We start from the raw sequence: 20,120 nt of genomic DNA, 5'->3' as shown, positions 1-20,120 counted from the left end.
AGAACATTATGAGGTGCGGCAACTCCATGATTATGAAGAGACAAGAAACGGTGATATAAAGCAGTTTACAAAGTTTTTATTTTTGACCGAGGAGGAGACGAGCACAACCCAGCAGGAGACTCTCACCCTATTATCTTCAGGTTGTTCCCACCACAGCAAAAAAGGGGTCATCTGGAAGATTATCCCCAGATTATTTCACCTGATGATTAAACTAACCCTAATGCAACATGGAGAGGGGGTAGGTAAGGTAAGGTTACGTTGTCTTACGTAAGGCTAGCCTAGGTTACTGTTAGATAGGTAGTAGGCAGCTATCAAACAGGGAGGTACTACCGCCTGGGAAGATATTGGAAGCATAATGTGTTGTCTAATGGTAGACCCTGCTGCCTTATGGCATCACGAAAATTGTGACCAAGTCCCAGGTTGCTGATCTGACTTTCTGCCTCATTTACACTTAATTGCAGGGTCTCAATTGTTTCTCTTGCTTTGACAACACAATATACATACAGTATTTCTCACACTTGATATTTTTTCATTTTTTCTAAATTTATTTATGGCTCATTATTATTATTTATAATTTTTATTAATTGTTATAATTGTTATTTATTATTATTATTATTATTATTATCATCATCATCATCATTATTATTATTATTGTTGTTTTATTATACTTTTGCCCCCCAAGGCCTTGATGTGGGTCATTAAAAATGACCTGTGCCTGAGTGGGTTAATGACCGTAAAAAAAAAAAAAAAAGATTATGTTGGGTTATGTTAGAATACCGCCCTCATATCTCAGGGTTGGCGACCACAGTTCTCCAATAAACGTTCTCAGACTGTTAGCTTTAGGGTAGCTAATCTTAAAGTGAAATAAGTTTGGAAATAGTCTAAATGAATCCCCCAAAAATATATAGAATTAAGTAGGTGCAGAGAAATACATTCACTGTATATCAAAACATAACACTGAGGTAAGGTTAAAGAAAATAAAAGACTCAAAAGGTAAAATAAATATAAATAAATAAAGCAGTTTGACTAATAATGGTTTTGTAAAGGAAAGTAACACTGGGGATAATTAGAGGAAATGGGACTAAATGAAGATGTGATAAGTGAAATATGAATAACGATAAAGAGGATTCAGAGTAACAAAGAGGAAGGAAGAAATATGAGAAAGAAAAAGATAAAGATGAAAGCTGAGATTAACAGGTGGACAAGAATGAAGATTTAAGCTGAGTCTAAGAGGAAGATAAAAAAAAAATAAAGATGCAAGCTAAACCTAAGAGGACAAAGACAACTCCAGTAGAAGCAGAAGCTCACCCTATTGACTTCAGGTTCAGGTTGTTCCCACCATGGCAGGGGACTGTTGGAGGCCTGTAAGTGAGGAGGAGGAAAAAAAAGCTGCTCACACCTGCTGTTAATTTTATTATTATTATTAATATGTGTGCAGAGTTGGTTCAAGTGTTCGTAATAGTGTTTTGTAAGTTTTAATTGTCATTCTAAGTGTGGCTGGATTTTTCGTGTGCTATTTGAGTGAGTGAGTGTTTGTGTGTATTGCAAAGCGTTATTGCAACATGTTTAGCAAAAACATTATCATACATAAAGAAGTTTAAACTAAGAAATGAAGCAAAATATCACAGGTGAATATATGCAAACTGTAGCAAAATAATTACCATAAGAAACTGGTAAACAAAATATAATTGAAGCAAAAAAATAAAAAGGCAGAGGTTAAAATTGGCTGTGATAATATTCCGGAAAACAAGGACATTAGCAAGATAAGAACTGGATAATATTAAACAGAGATAAGGGAAAACAACACGGTTAGAGAACAAGGGGGAAAGAACATGGTTAGAGAACAAAGGAAGACTCAAAAGGTAGAGAACAGGGCTACCAGTCAATAAAAGAACACGATTTAGATATCAAGAGATAGAGACCATGGGGAGCACAAGGCCATGGATGTAGGAAACGCCTAGAAACCATAGAGAGACCAAAGAAGGGGTACACATCTAGAGACCATGGGGAGACCAAAGAAGGGGAACACATCTAGAGACCATGGGGAGACCAAAGAAGGGGAACACATCTAGAGACCATGGGGAGACCAAAGAAGGGGAACACATCTAGAGACCATGGAGAAAGAATGTAGCTAGAAGTGAATAGGAAACCATGGAACTACAGTAGAGACCACATAGGAAAGAAATCCACTAAAGACCTTAGGTTGTGTCTCCTCCTCTGCAGGTTGTTCCCACCACATAAGCCCCGAGTCCTTCTGAAAGGTGAGGAAGTAACACCATCATAAACCTCTCAAAACACCTACGGTATATGAGTATTGTACAGTCCATGCCACTTACAAGCCACACAGGCTTTACACCTTGGCTGACCACCGATTAATCACCTGGTTTGTATGTTTAGGGGGTAGAGGAGGGATAGGCCCAGTGAAGTTGCCGGTTAGGAATTCGATCCTGCCAGTCTGTGTAGCTTATAAGTGGCGAGGATTGTACGTAAATATGAAACATTTTGTGCCCAAGTACCAGTATGGCCAGCATAAGGACAAAACTAGAAAATGTGATATAGTTGTGGCCAGAATTAGGCTAGGATACAGACACATCTGGGAAGTTAGTAACGCTGTACCCATACGGGAACACTCAGCATGTAAACTTTGTGATAAACCTCTAAAGCATACACTTGAACACTATATTATTGAATGTGACACTGTCAAAGACTTCAGGCCACCTGGCTTATTGTATCATGAACTTTGTAATTTCTACATTGAATCAGGGGTGCTTGAGGACATTCTTGCTGTTTATCCAAAATTTGCTAGCCCACACTGATTAGTCTTCAATTAGAATATGACGTCCAATGTATATGAACCACTCTCCTGCATGACAGTGAACAGTGACAACACCCACATTACTCTGACCGATATATACTGCTAATGAATAAGATCTATTCCTTTATGTATGAACCTCTGTCATGCATGGCAGTGAGTGATACCACCCTCAGTGTCAAGACCTGACTGAATTACTCAGAATAGGCAAACTGTACTCCAAGCTTTGTCAATAAATTTGTTAAACTTGTTGTTGTACATTCATGACCATTTTAGAAACATATAAAACATACTACTATGTCAACTCATTTATTTGAAAGTCAATATACTATATATATTTTTGTTAATTATAATTTTTACGTGTTTGGAAGCGAGAAATATTGGAATACGATTCACAGTACAGGTATATGGTCAATATTGACAAGTTGTTTATATTTAAGATGGTGGAGGCAGGAAAGGTGAGGAAGAAGAGAGAACCAGCACCTTGTCTGTGGTCTCCTCCGCTGCTGGCTGCTCCCACCACATCAGCTCCGTCTCCTGTAAATTATGTACCTTCAGCTTAATGTGAAAATTTCACAAGCTCTGCATGTTTTGTATTTTTCCTATTGCGCAGTGTGTAAAATAAAAATTCCATAAAATGTATGGCTTCGATCGAGTAAGGTATATATTGCGTCACATTGACCATCACAGTTTGCCCTCCCTGACATGCGTAACCAGTCTCAGCCTAACCTGACCATACCCATTCAAACCTAACTCAACCCAACCGAACTTAAGTAGCATTTTTGATGAAGGATATTGTATTGGTTTTGTGTGTGCATTAATGTATGAAATTGCATGCTGCATAACTCCCTTGTTAATAAGCTAAAGTAAGACAAATTATGACTCCATATAGGATTATTATTACTGTTATTAATGGTAGTTCTAATCAGTTAATAAACTGGTCTTTAGATGATAGATTTATAATACTATACTGTACATCTAAGTGATATATGACAGTGGTGCAGTCAGGTGGGCTGTGGGGGAAGGGGCAGAGGTTCTGCCTCCTTTTGAAAATGGAAAAAAATATCGTATTTTGAATGTGATAAATTAATAATATGATATAACAATGTAATAAGTTGGATATTGATGTTTAGATTAAACTGACAGGACAAATTAATTATTCATTCAGGAATCAGACTCTTACAGGTGAAGCACTAAGATTGTGATTTCAGCTTGGTGTTGCTGTAGTCACAAGGATGGAGGAATGTAAAACTTTATTCACACTTTCTTCTTATAAGTTGTCCAGCATAATTGGGGTGGATTGTTACGAATTTGGTCTGTGCTCCCTTTGCCAATTCTTCCCTACCCCCTCCCTTTAGGCAAATTCTAGCTGTGCCTCTAATACCTACAACAGATGAATGTTAATATACTTATACTTGTTGACAGAGGAAGTTCTTTATATCATATTGTGGGAAGCAGCAACGATGAGGGAAGGTGAGTATATGTGAGTGTGAGGGAGGCTTGTTAGAGAGTGACAGTGTGAGGGAGGTAAGAGAGAGAGAGAAAGTGTGTGTGTGTGTGAGGGGGGCAAGTGGGAGTGTAGGAGTATAAAAGAGAAAGGAATGTGGAGGAAACAGGTGGGAGTATGAGGGAAGCAAGTGGAAGTGTGGGAGCATTAGAGAGGCAAATAAGAGTGTGAGAATATGGGGAAGGCAGGTGGGGGTGTAAGAGTATGAGGAAGGCATGAGAGAGTGTGTGGGAGACACGTGGGAGTAACCAGCACCTTGGTGTTGACAGGCTCCTCTTCCGGCTGCTCCCACCAGTACAAGACACTGTCACTCTGCAACACAACCAACAACACATGTATCTACCACTATCATCCACTACAATCATCCATATCAAATAGCCATAAAGCAAACAAAATCAAGAACTATATGAAAATAAATTAAATAATAAATTACTATACAAAGAATCAGCTAATTAGCTTAAATGTGAGCACAAGCAACAAACTATAAAGCAAAGCTAAATTATTAATACATTATACATCAATTTAACTAAACTTTTTGTAAGCAATGTATATGCAAAGGAACTAACAAGTGAAACGTTATGTTATATGCTAAGTGAAACTAAAGGTTGATAAACATGCACTTGTTAAATTAACATGTTAAGAGCCAAATATTCTATTCTTTGCCATAGGACTGTCAGTACAAGGGAAGTTAAGCAGCCTTGTTTAGGGTATTGTGGAAAAAGTCGTCATTCACTGGGTCTGAGAGAAGGAGAAAACACTCTAGAGAAATGTCTTAGAGGTATTCAAGAGTATGAAGTCATCGGAAGAGTGTAGCGCCGTAATGTTGCTGTTGTTGTTGAGGTAGGTGTTGGAGGTAGGAGGCCTGGCAGAGGAGGTAGGAGGGCTGGCAGAGGAGGTAGAAGGGCTGGGAGAGGGGGAGACGGACTGTGAGAGGGGGGAAGGGCTGGGAGAGGGTGAGGAGGGTTAGGAGAGTGGGAAAAGGGCTCGAAGAAGAAGAGGGTTGGGAGAGGGTGAGGAGGGCTGGGAGAGGGTGATGAGGGTTGGGAGAGGGTGTGGAGGGCTGGAAGAGGGTGTGGAGGGTTGGGAGAGGGGGAGAAGGGCTGGGAGAATGTATACCGGTAATGCCGTGATCTGGTCTGCCTTCTCTCCTTCGTCATCTTCTTCGTTACCCTCGTCGTTATCGTTAGCTTTGTCTTCAACATTTGTTTCATAAACCTGCAAGTTACGAATACATGTACCACATTACCTTTCAATACCCTCCTTGCTGTATCCAGGCAGCTTAGAAATATTTGTACACTATAGTCAATGTGTAAACATTTCTTTAGGCAGCTTCATAAACATGTTCCATGCAAGTGGATGACATGCGTGAGGATGTGCTCCAGAGTTTGCTAAACATGACATAACACTCAGAAGAAGAGAAGTACACAGTGGACTTCTTTCATCATGTTGAAGCTACAACATGCTGGGAAACAGACAACTGGCACCTTAATTAATAATGTAAAGTATTTTGACCTTTGAAATGCAGGATAGACATGCAAGGTGCACTATTGGGGGTAAACACTCACATGTAGGTATTTACATGCCCGTATTTTGATCTATGAAAATTTTGTCACTCTTAAGAGCAAAGGATCCAAGTTTCTCAAATAGAGAAGAATAAAGCAATTGGTGACACAACAAGCAGGTGACTGCATCTTCCTACCATCTCTGGAACTCAACTGACGAGGAAAAATTTCATGCTAAGGCAGCAACAAATACAGCATTGATAAGTCTTAAGTGAGAGCTTATAAGGTATATTTCCCCCGCGAGATACGAGTGTCACGAACCCACACAGCCTCCACTTAAGATTCACCGCTGCTAGGGTCTCGTCACAGTGGCCATCTTACCGCCGGTGTATACTGGTCGTACTCATTTTTTAGTTTTTCTTCTCCTATGATTTTGGACTCGAAGTTTGGATAATTGTTGGTCTTAGTCACTTGGGTCTCTGGGTCACAGGATAAAATATCTTGAGTGTTAGAGTCCTGAAGGTGCGGCTCCGTCACTTCTACAGTCTCTGTACTTTGTGGATCTGTTGCTGTTTCCTCCAGAGACTGAGGCAGCTGTTCTTCAACTGTATGCAGGTCTAACTGTAGGTCTTCTGGCAGGTGATGTAAGGTATTTGAGGTTTGTTCGTTATTCTGAGGCTCAAAGGAATTTACAATATCATTCATCTGCTCCGCAAAGTTGATGGCAGAACTTTCCATCTCTCCTGGTTCTTTTTCAGCGCCTGGAAAACCAGCGTTCAATAGTTCTTGAACGAATGATGATTTTGGTGACGAAGTAGTTTCCTCTGTTTCCCCCGACTTTCCAGTCACATCAGGGGAATCAACATTGACGTTTTCTTGTGTTTCAGACTTTTTCTCAAGTGAGGTGGAAGTCTGAGGATCAGATGGTTTTTCCACAAAGGGAGGAAAACCAGCGCTCAAAAGCTCCTGTAGCTTGGACTTGGGTGGAGTGGCAGTGTTTTCTGCCTCAGTGACCTGTGGGTCAGTGCTGGGGAAGTCTGCACCCAAGAGACTCTGTAGCTTAGACTTCTGAGGCTGCAAGAAACCCCTTTCATTACTAAGAGCCTTTATATGGACAAATCTATTAGTTAAAAAGAAAAGACGCACGAGACACTTTTGGTCAGGTTTTTATGTAATACTAATACTTTTGTATCATATACACCGATTTAATTATTTTGAAATTTACAAATATATTTAAATTAGTTTAAATGAAGCATGATAACTGTGTAGAACACACAAAATTAAGGAAATTGGGAATATTTCGAACCTGGGACATAGTCTAGACTTTAGTCACAACTGGCAGTATTCTCTCATCCACACACCTCTACACTTCACGCCGTGCATGATTGATAAGCATATACCTAACGACATAGTACAATTACATACTTAATTGCGTTGGTGTCTTTTATATTTTCCCTTGCATGTTACAGAGGATTTATGTTCTATAACCTACAACACGGTATACAGTACTGTGTTGTAGACCACATCAAAAGTTGTACAGGATTTTGATATTAGATTGTATTTTTCTATCAGTAGGAAATCTTATTTTTTCTTATTTTTTGATGAGGGAACTTCTACTGTATATCTACTTTATAATGGTAGATATTATTATCTTTAACAATAAAATTTTCCTTACAATGAGTGTCTTGGCATCCTGTGGTTGCAATATCCTCCATACTTCTACAGAATCTTTCTGTCTCACCAAGTTTTAATAATTACCAGGTACAGTATAGTAAGACATCACAACAAATGGATGCGGAGGAAGATGTTATAATTGACCACTATAAGCTGGAGATTATTACAAAATGTAATTAACCTAATCTTTAGTTGCCTCGTAGCCGTTAAACTATAAACAAAAGAAAAACGGAACATAACTTACGGCCAATTAGGAGATGTGAGCTTTTCAACATTGATACGTTATTAGAAAAAATCAAATGATGAAATAAATAATAAGTTAATTAATAGACTGAAAACAGAGTAATAGTATACTGCATGGAAGAAAACTAGCCACTGTGAGAATATCAGAAGTGGCAACAATATCCACTGGTACACACGAGATCATCATCATCCCCTGGAAGGAAATGGTTAACGTGGAAAAAGGTAAAAGACAGTAACCAGAATGTAGCCATGGCGAACAAACTGAGGAGGAAGCAAGAAAGAGGGAGAAGAGGAGAATTTCTGCTCTTCCTTGATCCTGTTTTGAGTCACTGTGTCAAGACTCGTTGTTACTTGGTGATCCTTCCCCCAAAAACTCCTCTTCCCGTTGCTCATCTTCCAGCTGTTCCTCTTTTGCTTCCTTCTCATGATCTCATCCTCCATATCTTACCATTTACACTTTCATTTCTTCCTCCATTACCCCCTTTCTTTTGACTATCCTCTTATTTTCTTCCCAACGATACTAACTTTCCTTTATTTTCTTCCTTTACTACCATTACTTCTTTCTTCACGTTCTCCCTCCCTCCCTTCTCCCCCCCCACCCGCCCGCCAGCAGCCCCCTCCTGTACTCACCGGGGTGTTGGTCTTGGTGAGAGTCTTGGCCTTCGTGACTGGTGGCTCCTCCTCCTGCAACACATCAACACATTTAGTGAAGAAAGTTAACCTTCAGGACCTTGCATTCTCAAAGACCATCATACATTAACTTTGTTTTGAAAGATGGATTTCATGACGATTAGGCACCCAAACTTAATTCACATGATGATTAAACACCCGAGCACTTACCTGAAGGAATGAAATTATGTTCGTTTAGTGTTAGGGTATTTAGACATCAAAGAAAAATAACCTGGGATGACAAATCTTCAAGTGATCACCAAAAACCTTGATGATCAAAACTTACATCTTATCTACCTCGAGAGATTACGCCATTGTGATGTATTTTACGATTTCTCATCACCAGCCAAGGGAGAAAACATTACGTATTCAGTCTTTGATCATTTGGGTCCAACGTGTGTCTTCTAAACTTCACAGTATTCTCGTGAATTAAGAGGCTTTACAGTAATCCGTCTGCACCATTACCAAAGATATATATACTAATGTCTGAAATAGGAACTTCTGTCACGTTTACTGAGCCAAGCACGAATATTCTTAAGTTACTTCTATCATATAAACAAACTGTACATATAGTAAGGTATGGTTTTTCACCTTTTGTATAATACTTACATGTATATTCTTTAAGAGACTGATGAGTTCCATTAAGGTTCTAAATTATTACTGGATAATTGAAATGATTTTTTTGTGGTGAAATGTAAATACTGTACTGTACTATCTTTCTTTCTTTCTTCTCTCTCTCGACTGATGTAGACTTTGGCAAGGAGGAGGAAGTGGAGGATGAAGAAGAGAAAGAAGAGAGGGAGGAGGAAGAATATGAGAATGAGGAGACGGAGAATGAAGAAAAGGAAGAAGAAGAGGGGGAGAATGAAGAAGAGGCAGAGAAGGCGAGATCTAATCGACAGGAGAACTATGATGAGTTAATTATTGTGGCGGCATAATATGAAGGAGATAAGATAATTAAATAAAACAGAGGAAAAGACACAAAGTTAAAAAATCTGGAAAAAAAGGAGGAAATAGATAAAGTGAAAATTCAAGAACCTGGAGACAAAAGTTGGGAAGCGGAGCCTGACCAGCAGAGAACACCATAACAAGTAGAGATAAAATATACTTTGTAATAGGCACTAAGTGGATGACTTGGGTGTTTCAGATAATGCAGAAATAAAAGAAGAATAACTAATGATAGAAACTAATGACGGTGAGAAGGACAATAAAGAAAGAGTGAGAGAGATATCCCGTTCCTCTAGCCAGTAACCTATAACACGGATTCTCAAAGGTTCATCATCAAAATCAGCCTTCCCATCCCCTCCCCAACACGTACTTAGTTGATGTAAGAATACATCCAACTTACTCATTTAGTCAGCTACATTATAGCTAAAAAAAGATTAAGCAAAAAAAAAATGTATCTCTCATGTTACCAAAAGTTTGGAGAAAATGATATGTTAGAAATTTCTGAGACCCAAAAACTACACACACACACACACACACATGCAGCTTCTCACATCCTTCGCCAGATACAAGGACGCACTTCTCACCTGGTGGTCGTCAGCGTCCATGGTAAATACTCCAGACGACTCTCCCTGAGGTACCTGGCGGGATGAACACACTAGTACACAAGCGACAACACTGTTAGCTTCAATAACATGACTTACACTCGATCACAAGACCAAGTGTTGTGACTGGTGGATCTGGGACTCTTTAAAAAAAAAAAAAAAAAAAAAAAAAAAAAAAAAAAGATATTTTTCATTTCTTTTTATATATGAATTGAAATTTAGTCCCAGGTTCACCATCATGTGCCAGTAGGTTATTGCATTAAAGCTGTAGTTATAAATTAAATACTGAAAATATAGATTATAAAATAATCCAACTTATATATTTGTTAACTTGTAAGTTATAATATAAAGAGAAATAATATATTGATTGAATGTAAGAAAGGTAGTGGTTGGTCTTGAGCCTAAGTCAATTATGGTGGACCAAACAAGAGTAGAGTAGAGTAAGAGAGAGAGATCCTATTCATCAGTATAACATGAGTTTAAAGTGAAATATTAAAAGAGAGATTTAGATAACTTTAAACCACAGAGATCAAATGTGGGAATAAACTGTCACAAGGGTCAAATGTCAACTCCACAGGGGTCAAAGGTCACTTCCACAATAGGGGTCAAAATCTAATTCCACAGGGGTCAAAGTTTACACCTACAGAGGTCAAAGTTCAGCTCCACAAGTTGGTGTCAAACGCCAACTTCACACGGGTCAAAGGTCAGTTCCACAAGGGGGGGTCAAAGGTCAACTCGACAAGAGAGGATCAAAGATCAGCTTCACATGGGGGTCAAAGGTCAACTCCACAAGAGGGGTCAAAGATCAGCTCCACAGGGGGAGTCATAGTTTAGGTCCACAAAGCAGGGGGTCAAGGGTTAGCTCCAAAAAGGGAGGTTAAAATTCACCAGCTATAAGGTTCAAAAGTCAACTGAATCGAAGGTATAAAAATAAAACTGTTGCAAGAATTGAAGTTTCTCTGACTGATGTACACTGGATGTATTCTGGATGCACTAAGGATGTACTCTGGGTGCATTCCGGATGTACTCTGGATGTAGTTTGAGGGGAAGGTCAGTTACCAAAATTGTATATAAAAGAGCCCAGACGATATAAGACTGATACTGTTATTTCTGCACACAGCGCCCTCGGCATCCTAAGAAAACTTGCAGAGTATGAACAGATCACTCACTGAACACTGTAATAGTTTGTAGCCAATGTAGTCAACAAGGCGTTTCAGTCACAACGCTACGAAGAGATGCTGAAGATTGTTGTCGCAGTAAATTACGTCGTTACGAACAGTACCACAATAACGAAGATGTACAGTACAGGTGAGAATGACCTGTGAGTCACTCCGCCAGACCAGACGACAAGAAACTACCAACGTCTACCTGAACCATACAGCTATAGAACCTTCTCTCCTGCTCTCCATAATCGGAGGTATTAGCAAGGAGTCGAAAATTAAGTAGAAGTATATAAAATGTGCCCCAAAAATTACGCCAAAGAAGCATTTTACGAACAAGTTTTGTGAGTAAGATCGCAAAGCAACAAGAACTACGAGTTGTTACTAGAGGGTCATATCATATCGCCTCGAAGTCTCCATTATTGTTCTAATATATTATGAGCAAAGGAAAACTTTTTAAGAGAAATTATAAAAAAAATGAATGAAATCATAAATAATGAGTAATTGGCAAGCTGAAGCTATGGCAGCGTCTCTGAAACACACGTCAGCATCATCGGCCATTGTTGTTGGTGATCACTTACAGACTCCTCATCGTCTTCATCGTCTTCATCGGTTTCTTCTTCTGATTCTTCTTCATCTGATTCTTCATCCTCTGTTTCTTCTTCAGACTCGTCTTCATCTGAATCTTCCTCCTCCTCCTCCTTCTGAATTATCTTTTGCCCAGGCTTGAGGGCACTTGATATCTATAAGAAATTACAGTAGCTATATGCTTGGAATGTTTGTTGACTTCCCTACACTATCTGGACGCCCTGCCACAGCACGACGCCCCCCGTGACAAGTACCATAATGCTACTGGTAATATGTACATCTATAGAAAACAAGAAGCGTGACTGAGCCAGCATCAAGAGTAGTGAAGGAGGAAAGGAGGAGGACCCCTTCACCTAGACATATTTCCTCGCCCTCAAAAGCATCTGGTTACATCAGAAGAGAATCGGAGAGATGTCAGTTGACGTCGTCAGCTGACTGTCAGCACAAGATACTGGTGTGAACTATGACTGGTTAAATCTAAGAAAAAAATAACTCTTTAGCTCAAACTTTAATTCTTCAAGTGTGCAAGAGCTTGGAAGCGAATCTTAAATGCTTTAATAGTTTATATCAGTTCATTTCAAAGAGACTGGCGTGGTATTAAGACTGTTACACGCGCCCGAGTTTCAGATAGTAGATTAGCAACATTATTTCATAACGTAGTTCATCTAAATCTATGGAAGACTTTACTACACATGGTCATTATCACTACAAGCGAAGGTTACTACATTGTTGCACAAATAATTGCGATATTGTAACTATTCTTATAATGATTTTAAGCTGCTAATTTATATAAGTAAGAGCATGATAAAAGGTGTTAGTTCCACACCTTTTGTGTGTTATCACAAACACTAACTATGGCACAAACGGTATACTCTATAGTCTAGGTTGCTGTAAACTACGGTCCAGGGAGTGTTGTCACAATAATGCTGGTTCATATTGGACGCGCAAACACTGTCGCACACAGCCGAGTGTTCCGAGTTCATATGAAAATCTGGCCTCAGTTCTGTTTATATATACAGTACACGACATCCCCGGAGACATAATAACTTTAAACTGGGCTGAATGACTTCAGGAGACAAGTCATTGGCTAGTGACATAAGAATTTTGAGTTTTTCCTGAAGTATTGCAGTTATTAACTAACCCAGGGAAAGTGTGTGAACAAGTGGCAGTATAACAGCTGTACTTCAAATTAAGTTCTCTGGTTTAGAGATACTGAATTAGAAGTAAAGACATAATTTTCGTTAAAGTAAAAGAGAAACATTGATAAGAAGCCAGATAATGAAGGTGTCAGGGATGACTGAAACACATGGATACAACAGAGTTTCCATGCATCAGCCAGATATATTTTAAGTGACCCTGAAAAAGTGTAGTGGGTGTTAGAGCAACATGCAGTAATATTACATAATCGGGAGTGACCTGGAATGGGGGTTTTAGATTCAGACATTGGAAAAAGAAACGACTTTTTACATGAGGGAAAACAAACTGGGTCATATGGTACAGTATTGCCCTGGAAGAAAAGGATAAGATTTAAACTGACATGATGAGGTTTACAAGATATACATCCCTCAGGTAGTTATGATCACAACAACATGAACTCTGGAACACGAGGAGAGATGTGAAGCTGTCAAGGGTAAAGGTACACGGAGGAGGATCAGTGAAGGACGAAGAATCTGTAACAAGTGGTAAGGGTCATCAGGAACTACTGCCCCACACAGCTCTTTATAAGGTTGTTCTGACTCATCTGCAATACAAGGTTGGATCTTAGGTTACAGGTGGCTGCTACAGGAATGACTTCGACCATGTGGATGATGGATACAGAGTTAACTGGAACACGTAGTAGAGGTCAGGGTAGAGGTAAAACATGTGGGTGGAGGGAGAGTGGAGTCACCAAGGGGATGACTTACCCAGTGCTCCTGTGGTGTCCCCCACTGTTCCTCAACCATCGGGGATGATGACTAGTGGGGGAAAACATCGATTCCGTCAACCTCCGCATTAATTAATATTTAATTAGTGTGTCAAGTTATTAAAAAAATATTTGAAGGTAGATAGTAAGTGAAATAATGAATAAAGAAAACTACAAAAAATTACCTCAATATTTAACAGAATATCTAAGATAGTGTAGAACTGTATGTTATACCCTGGAGACAAAGTGGTGTATGTGAGGGAGTAACTCTACTAAGCTAGCATGAACCAGCCTCTTTTTTTATCCATATCCAAGCAATTTTATTTCCCCACACTCAATACAAGAGAGCCTAAGGTAAGCTGCAAGTTAGTACTGACCCTGGAGGTGTTATCCTCCTGCAGGAGAGAAACAGCTAGACTAGCGGGCATGTTCATGGGTTCCGAGGGAGTGTTACTGTTGTCCTGTGGAGTAAGAAGGGAATCAGAGTGTCACACGCTGCAGGCACCAAGACGAAGTGTGGCTCTCTGATGCTAGTTAATATCATAGTTAGGATTAAGAAAACAAAAGTAATAGCAATTTAGGAAAGTCTTGCTTACATGAATGCGAGTCAGTAGTTAGAGCGATAAGTAAAACAGATATTATACTTGTACGTCAAAGAGAAGATGTGAAATGTAAGAAATAAAAGGCTAGACCAATAATTAAAAACTGAAAACACAAAGAAGAGAAATGAGTCAACTTATTTGGACATGTAATTTGCGATACAAAATGTTATAACAATGCCTTGTACATTACGAGGCGAAGTTGTTATATTAACAGAAATACCTACCTTGCGCTGGTCATCTTTGGCGGGAGTCGCTGGTTTGTTGGTGTACTGCAAAATAAAACAAACGAGACTTTAGCCATCAACAATTTATGTATTCTGAAACATCCTGTCTTTTATTCCAACACTATTTTTATTTCAGATTTTTAAAAATCACTATACAGTACGTAATACATTTAGTGCTCTAAAAAGCTGTCCTTAGTGTGCATTGCCAACTGAGTTTCATCAGGCCGGCATCCTCTGCAAGCTTCTCATACTGTTACGGAGGCCTGGGCAGAGTTTCAATCCTGACACCTAAAGTTGGTAACTCTGTACTAGTCCCCTCCGATTAACTCTTGAAGTAAAATTACCGTATAACAATAAATTAAATGTATTATACAAATGGCCAAAGAGGCCCTCACATAGTACACAACACTATACCAATTAGTTACATAATCTTACATGGCTTTTCATTTTTTTATCACTCAAGTAGTCACGCATCTACAAGAGACAACAGCCTGTGAGTGTTTTATTCAACAGCGGTTACTTGTGAGGTGATGGCGAAGAGAGTGAGAGAACAGCCTAGCAGTGCTCCCTCCTTCATCTAAACCTCACATTACTATTAGTAACTTTTGAAACATTACTTAAATTAACTAGTTAAGAATCCTCAGTTAGCCTGTTATTCTTATTATTGAATCATTATGATGCTTGTTATTACCAATTTCCTTATTAATGTTGTTAAAATTATTTAAAGTTTTGTTTTAAATCTGTGTCAGGAAAATAAAGAGTACACAGTAATTATATAACAAAAAAGAAAGCTGGTAGACCAAACTTGCATATGACCGAAAAGTAAAATAATGAAATAAATAATAATAATGAGACGTTAGTTTTTTGCCCCTTTCTACCGAGCCAAGCCATTCAGCCTGTTATGGTGTACGTCATTGTGGCGTTATAACATTATAAAGCGTGTTGAGGCGTGTCATTGTAGCGCCACACCCAGGCAATACATACTCGAGTAGCGGCCTCCTGCTTCTTATCCTTACTACCCAATCTTTCCCTTTCCTGCAATAGCTTCTTCTCTTGGTCGGTGGGGCCTATTAGCTGTTTCTTATTCGTCTCTGTTTTATTCAGTTCTTCTTTTTTCTTTGCGAGATCAATTCTTTCTTTCATTTCTGTCGGGTGTAGCATCATCTTGGCCTGCAGTAGTTGGTCCTCCAGTTGCTTCTGTGTGCTGTTCTTCCTTGGTTCTCTCTCTCGTAACGCTTGTTTTTCGTCGTCGGCAATTCGTACATGTTTAACTGGTTTGTCATCCTTATTCTGTTTAATCTGTGGCTCCTCCTTTTGCTTATTGTCCTCCTTGTCGCCCTCTTTCTCCAGCTTCGGTTTTAACGTCAGACTTTTCCTCCTGTCCTTCAGTTCATTCTCATTCTGGATCTTGGATTCCCACTTGTTTCTTAAGTCATTCAGCTTCAGTTTTTCAGTCGGGCTAGATGGTTCCTTGTCGTTCGGAGGCGCCTTGGGTGCCGTGTCGGACTGCTTCCTCGACCTAAGCTGGACGCCAAAGACATTAGCTCGGTCTTGTGGGGCGTCGTTTGTCTCCACGCTTGTTTTCCTGGACTCTACCCCCCCAGCCTCTTTTCTCTCCCTTTCTCGCTTACTCTCTGCTGCCTCTCGCTCCACTCTTTCTTTTTTTCGGCGCAGTTCATCCTGTTTCTCCTTCTCTTGTTCTTTCTTTTGTAACTCTTCTCTCTTTTCTCTCTCTTGTTGCTGTCTTCGTAATTCTTCCTGTTCCTTCTCTTGTTGTCGTTTTCGTAATTCTTCTTTCTCTTTCTCTTGTTTCTTTCGCAGTTCTTCCTTCTCTTTCTCTAGTTGTCTCTTTCGCATCTCCTCTTTTTCTCTCTCTTGTTTTTTCATTCTTAACTCCTTTTCTTTCTCTTCTTGTTTCCTCTTGAATTCTTCTTTTTCTCTTTCTTGCTGTCGTTTTCGTAATTCCCTTTCTCTCTCCTCCTGTCTCTTACGTAACTCCTCTTTCTCTTTTTCTTGCTGTCGTTTCCGCTGTTCCTCCCTTTCTTTCTCTTGTTGTTGTTTTCGTATCTCTTCTCTTTCCTTCTCTTGTTGTTTCCTTTGCAGCTCCTCCTTTTCTCTCGCTTCCTGTCTCCTTCTCAATTCCTCCTTTTCTCTTTCCTGCTGTCGCTTCCGTTCATCTTCCTTCTCCTTCTCTCTCTCTCGTTCCTGCCTCCTCAACTCATCCCTCTTACTCCTCAGTTCTTCCCTCCTTTCTCTCTCGAGGCGATTCTGTTTCTCCACCTGCCTGAGTCTCTCCTGCATGTCTTCATTCGCCTGTTTCACCAGCGGGTCTTCCTCCACGCTTTGCTTCTTGAGGGGCGGCTCCCTCACTCTCTCCCGGGGCGGTTCCCTCACTGTCTCCCGGGGCGGCTCCCTCACTCTCTCCCTGCGTGGTTGCTCTCTTATTTCTCTCTTGTTAGGGGTTTGATCCTCTCTATCCCCTGGCTGTGGGATCTCCAGTTTGATGATCCTCTCTCGACCAGGTCTCTTAACCAAATTGGTCTTCGTGGCGTCATCGGGGATATTGCCATGTGAATCATCCCTGATGGGGGGCTCCATGTCACGATTTCCTTCCTCCCTGGATAGTTTTCTGATCGTTGGCTGTGACTGTTGGTTTGACTGTGGGTGAAGTGGTTATGCCTCATGAAGACAAAAATATATATTATACAGCTATTATATACATATATATATATATATATATATATATATATATATATATATATATATATATATATATATATATATATATATATATATATATATATATATATATATATATATGTGTGTGTGTGTGTGTGTAGTATATGTCAGCATGCCACTGGAATGCACGTAAAAAAATAAACAAAAGAGTGAATTATAGCAGTGTTGAACTTACATAAAATGAGACTAAGTGAAAGTGAGCGAAGTTAAGGGTGTGGGAAGGTGATGTACTTATGAGAAAAATATATACACAAAGGGTTTTTATAGTAAAGTTATTAATTTCCTAGAGGAATATTTATAGGTTTATTGATGGTTTAAAGGAATCGGGTGATTTTTAATGTTTATTGGTAAAAATTCTTATGTTCCTGAACCGGAGTGTGAAGGTCAGCGGACGGAGGTGTGTGGTGGATGTTACTCAGTCACTATATTCATTCAAAATGCGGCTGTATGTGAGTGTGGGTGTTGATTTACTAGCAGATCCGGGCTGGGCATTTTGAAATGCCTAACACATAAATCTTGTACATTGGAATAGGTTTGGTTGAATGACTTTTGAACTTATTTAGATTTAGAAATTGTTGCTAAAATACAAAAACCACCAACCACTATATGTTTAGAGTGACCATATGTGTGTGTGTGTGTGTGTGTGTTCAGCAGTTTTGATCACTGACTTTATATGAAACACTTATAATCATCATTCATTATATCATGCACAGAATTATTCAATATTATACAGTAACTTACTTTTTCACTTAAAATTGTTGCTTTTCATTTCACATACCCATGAAGAACTAAAAAACTGATACAGTAATTACAAAGTGACCATTTTTGTACATCAAAAAAGCATGTTTAAAGAATTTCATTACTAAGACTGGATGCCCGAACCCTGTAATTTAAGACAGTGTTATATCTATAGTTTTATCTTATGTAAATTTAGCATACTTCATAAATAATTCATCTATGTCTCCCTTAAAGGTAATCATGATAGTAAGACAGATGTAAGGACACTCGTATATTTTAAAAGCTCAATTACATCAACCTTTTAAACCGTCTGTCAATATGATCTCTATGGTTATATGAACACAGTATCTGAGCTTAAAGAAAATACCTGTACCTGTACATCATTCTCTGTCTCACCTTGACCTTCAGCGGTAATAGGTAATTGGTCCATATATACAGTACAGCATACATATTAGTTTCGGTGTTCTTACTGCGCTATTTTAATTTTAAATTGATCCACTGTAATTACTGTCTATTTTTTGGTCTAAATATAGCATGAAATAAAACAAATTATTTAAATTCTTAGATAATAAAAAAAACATTATTCAAATAATTGATCTTTTAAAACGAGTGAATGTGAAAGCATTTTAGGTGTACTGTACAAACTGAAATTATATTTCATTAATTTTTCTGCACGGCTGATCCGTTGACTGATGTGGCAGCCTTAAGATAATTCACACGTACAGTGCTGAAAGTCATTCATTATTAACATTCATTTTGTTCTACAATATCATTTACAAGTATTGAATAAAAGATTTATATTTGTGATAACTGTAGTTGTAGTGTAACTTATACTAAAGTTCTTATAGGACAATAAACTTCAAACTAATTGATTTTACTGTCACCATGGCTCACCTGTTGTTGTTGAAGTTGTTGTTGTTGTTGTCTTTGTTCCGGGGTCATGGGAGGTGCGGGCGTCCATGTCTGTAACATTAAGTAAAAGTTAATATGACTCTGGCTAATTATACCATTGATCTCTATCCCTTTCACATTAAAATGACGAGTTTTATTATTTTCTTTACTGTAAAAACATGATAACCAATGGATAGCGTAAAGCCCACGTATACCAACCCGAGTCACAGGAAACAGAGGTAAGGGACCAACACCTGGAGGAACACTTCACTCTGTGGTTCACTGGTGTCGCCTCTACCTTATGGAGATCATGCTGGGGTCAAAGTCAACATGGTACCACTTCCGAACCTGTGTGTGTGTGTGTGTGTGTCTAAAGCAGTGGTGTCAAACTCAAAACTTTTCGAAGGCCAATTCTTATTTTAGTTACCCTCTTCAGGGCCAACAGCTTCACACATTGCTTTACCTGGCTTACCAGGAATACCTCATTTGGGTTTGTCTGATCTTAAGTATGTAAAATTCATTTTACTAAATAAACATGATTATATCTATTTTGTTCATAATTTCACGGGATGATAAATTTTACCGTCATCCCGCAGGCCACACCTGACCATCCCAAGGGCCACATTTGGCCAGCGGGCCATGAGTTTGACACCCCTGTCTTACGCCTTACAAAATTTTTGACCAAAATATACATTTTTCTCAGAATTTAAATTTAAGGGGTTTAATTAATTAAGTACTTTCAGAATAACACACAAACCCTAAATCACACCTTGGAAACCCATAATTGATGAGTAATTAGCACTGAAAAATGTCAGTGAAATCTTTCAAGGGCCATTTTGGCCACTAATTACTTTGCAATCGAATCGTGGACCACATACTGTATTGATAATCAGCAAGCTCAGGAGTACCCATACTGTGATTTTCAGCAAAATCAAATTTTTGGCCCAAAACCACCAAAAATGTAAGTCTTACAGTTCTAAAGGATCATATATTTCTTGCTTTATGCTAACTGTGAACTTATAAAGTGACAGCTGAATGATGTACAAAATTTTCAACTGGATTTGGGGCATGAATCATAGATGTGATCTTATATATACAAATAAAAAGAAATTCTAACAAATAAATGAATCTATTTGTACAAAAGTGAAAAAAATGGCAACGAAAGGAATATGATAAGGAAGGAAGGTGTGTTAAGGGAGGGCTGTGGTGAAACGATTTACCTGGTCGCAGTGTGAGGCGGCCTCGTCGTCATCGGGGTCTGGCGTCTGTGCGGTGGAGTCAGAGTTAGTAGCAAATCAGCTGGCAGCTACAAAAAGCA

General features: G+C 39.0%; 1 protein-coding gene across 50 annotated transcripts in view; it reads right to left on the bottom strand.

Annotated features, from left to right (window-relative positions):
• The window catches only part of LOC121879115 (FK506-binding protein 5-like), an 83,309-nt gene that overhangs the window by 8,190 nt on the left and 54,999 nt on the right, over positions 1 to 20,120 (bottom strand). For 13 of the 50 annotated variants that reach the window (XM_042385662.1, XM_042385659.1, XM_042385658.1 and 10 more), the window contains 14 exons: positions 20,023 to 20,067; positions 18,806 to 18,874; positions 14,435 to 14,479; positions 13,986 to 14,069; positions 13,610 to 13,660; positions 11,699 to 11,860; positions 9,940 to 9,993; positions 8,369 to 8,422; positions 6,203 to 6,895; positions 5,436 to 5,534; positions 4,575 to 4,631; positions 3,296 to 3,349; positions 2,198 to 2,254; positions 1,309 to 1,362 (listed from right to left, as the gene is read on the bottom strand). In XM_042385662.1, coding sequence (XP_042241596.1) covers positions 1,309 to 1,362; positions 2,198 to 2,254; positions 3,296 to 3,349; positions 4,575 to 4,631; positions 5,436 to 5,534; positions 6,203 to 6,895; positions 8,369 to 8,422; positions 9,940 to 9,993; positions 11,699 to 11,860; positions 13,610 to 13,660; positions 13,986 to 14,069; positions 14,435 to 14,479; positions 18,806 to 18,874; positions 20,023 to 20,067 — 1,578 coding nt within the window. Of the gene's footprint in view, positions 1 to 1,308; positions 1,363 to 2,197; positions 2,255 to 3,295; positions 3,350 to 4,574; positions 4,632 to 5,435; positions 5,535 to 6,202; positions 6,896 to 8,368; positions 8,423 to 9,939; positions 9,994 to 11,698; positions 11,861 to 13,609; positions 13,661 to 13,985; positions 14,070 to 14,434; positions 14,480 to 15,418; positions 16,333 to 18,805; positions 18,875 to 20,022; positions 20,068 to 20,120 lie in introns of those variants that run through there. The other 37 variants (XM_042385666.1, XM_042385671.1, XM_042385670.1 and 34 more) reach the window with 25 other exon arrangements.

Source organism: Homarus americanus, unplaced genomic scaffold (genome assembly GCF_018991925.1).
Source record: "Homarus americanus isolate GMGI-L3 unplaced genomic scaffold, GMGI_Hamer_2.0 scaffold4060, whole genome shotgun sequence".
NCBI classification, from domain to species: domain Eukaryota; kingdom Metazoa; phylum Arthropoda; class Malacostraca; order Decapoda; family Nephropidae; genus Homarus; species Homarus americanus.
This window is presented reverse-complemented; position numbering and strand designations above follow the sequence as displayed.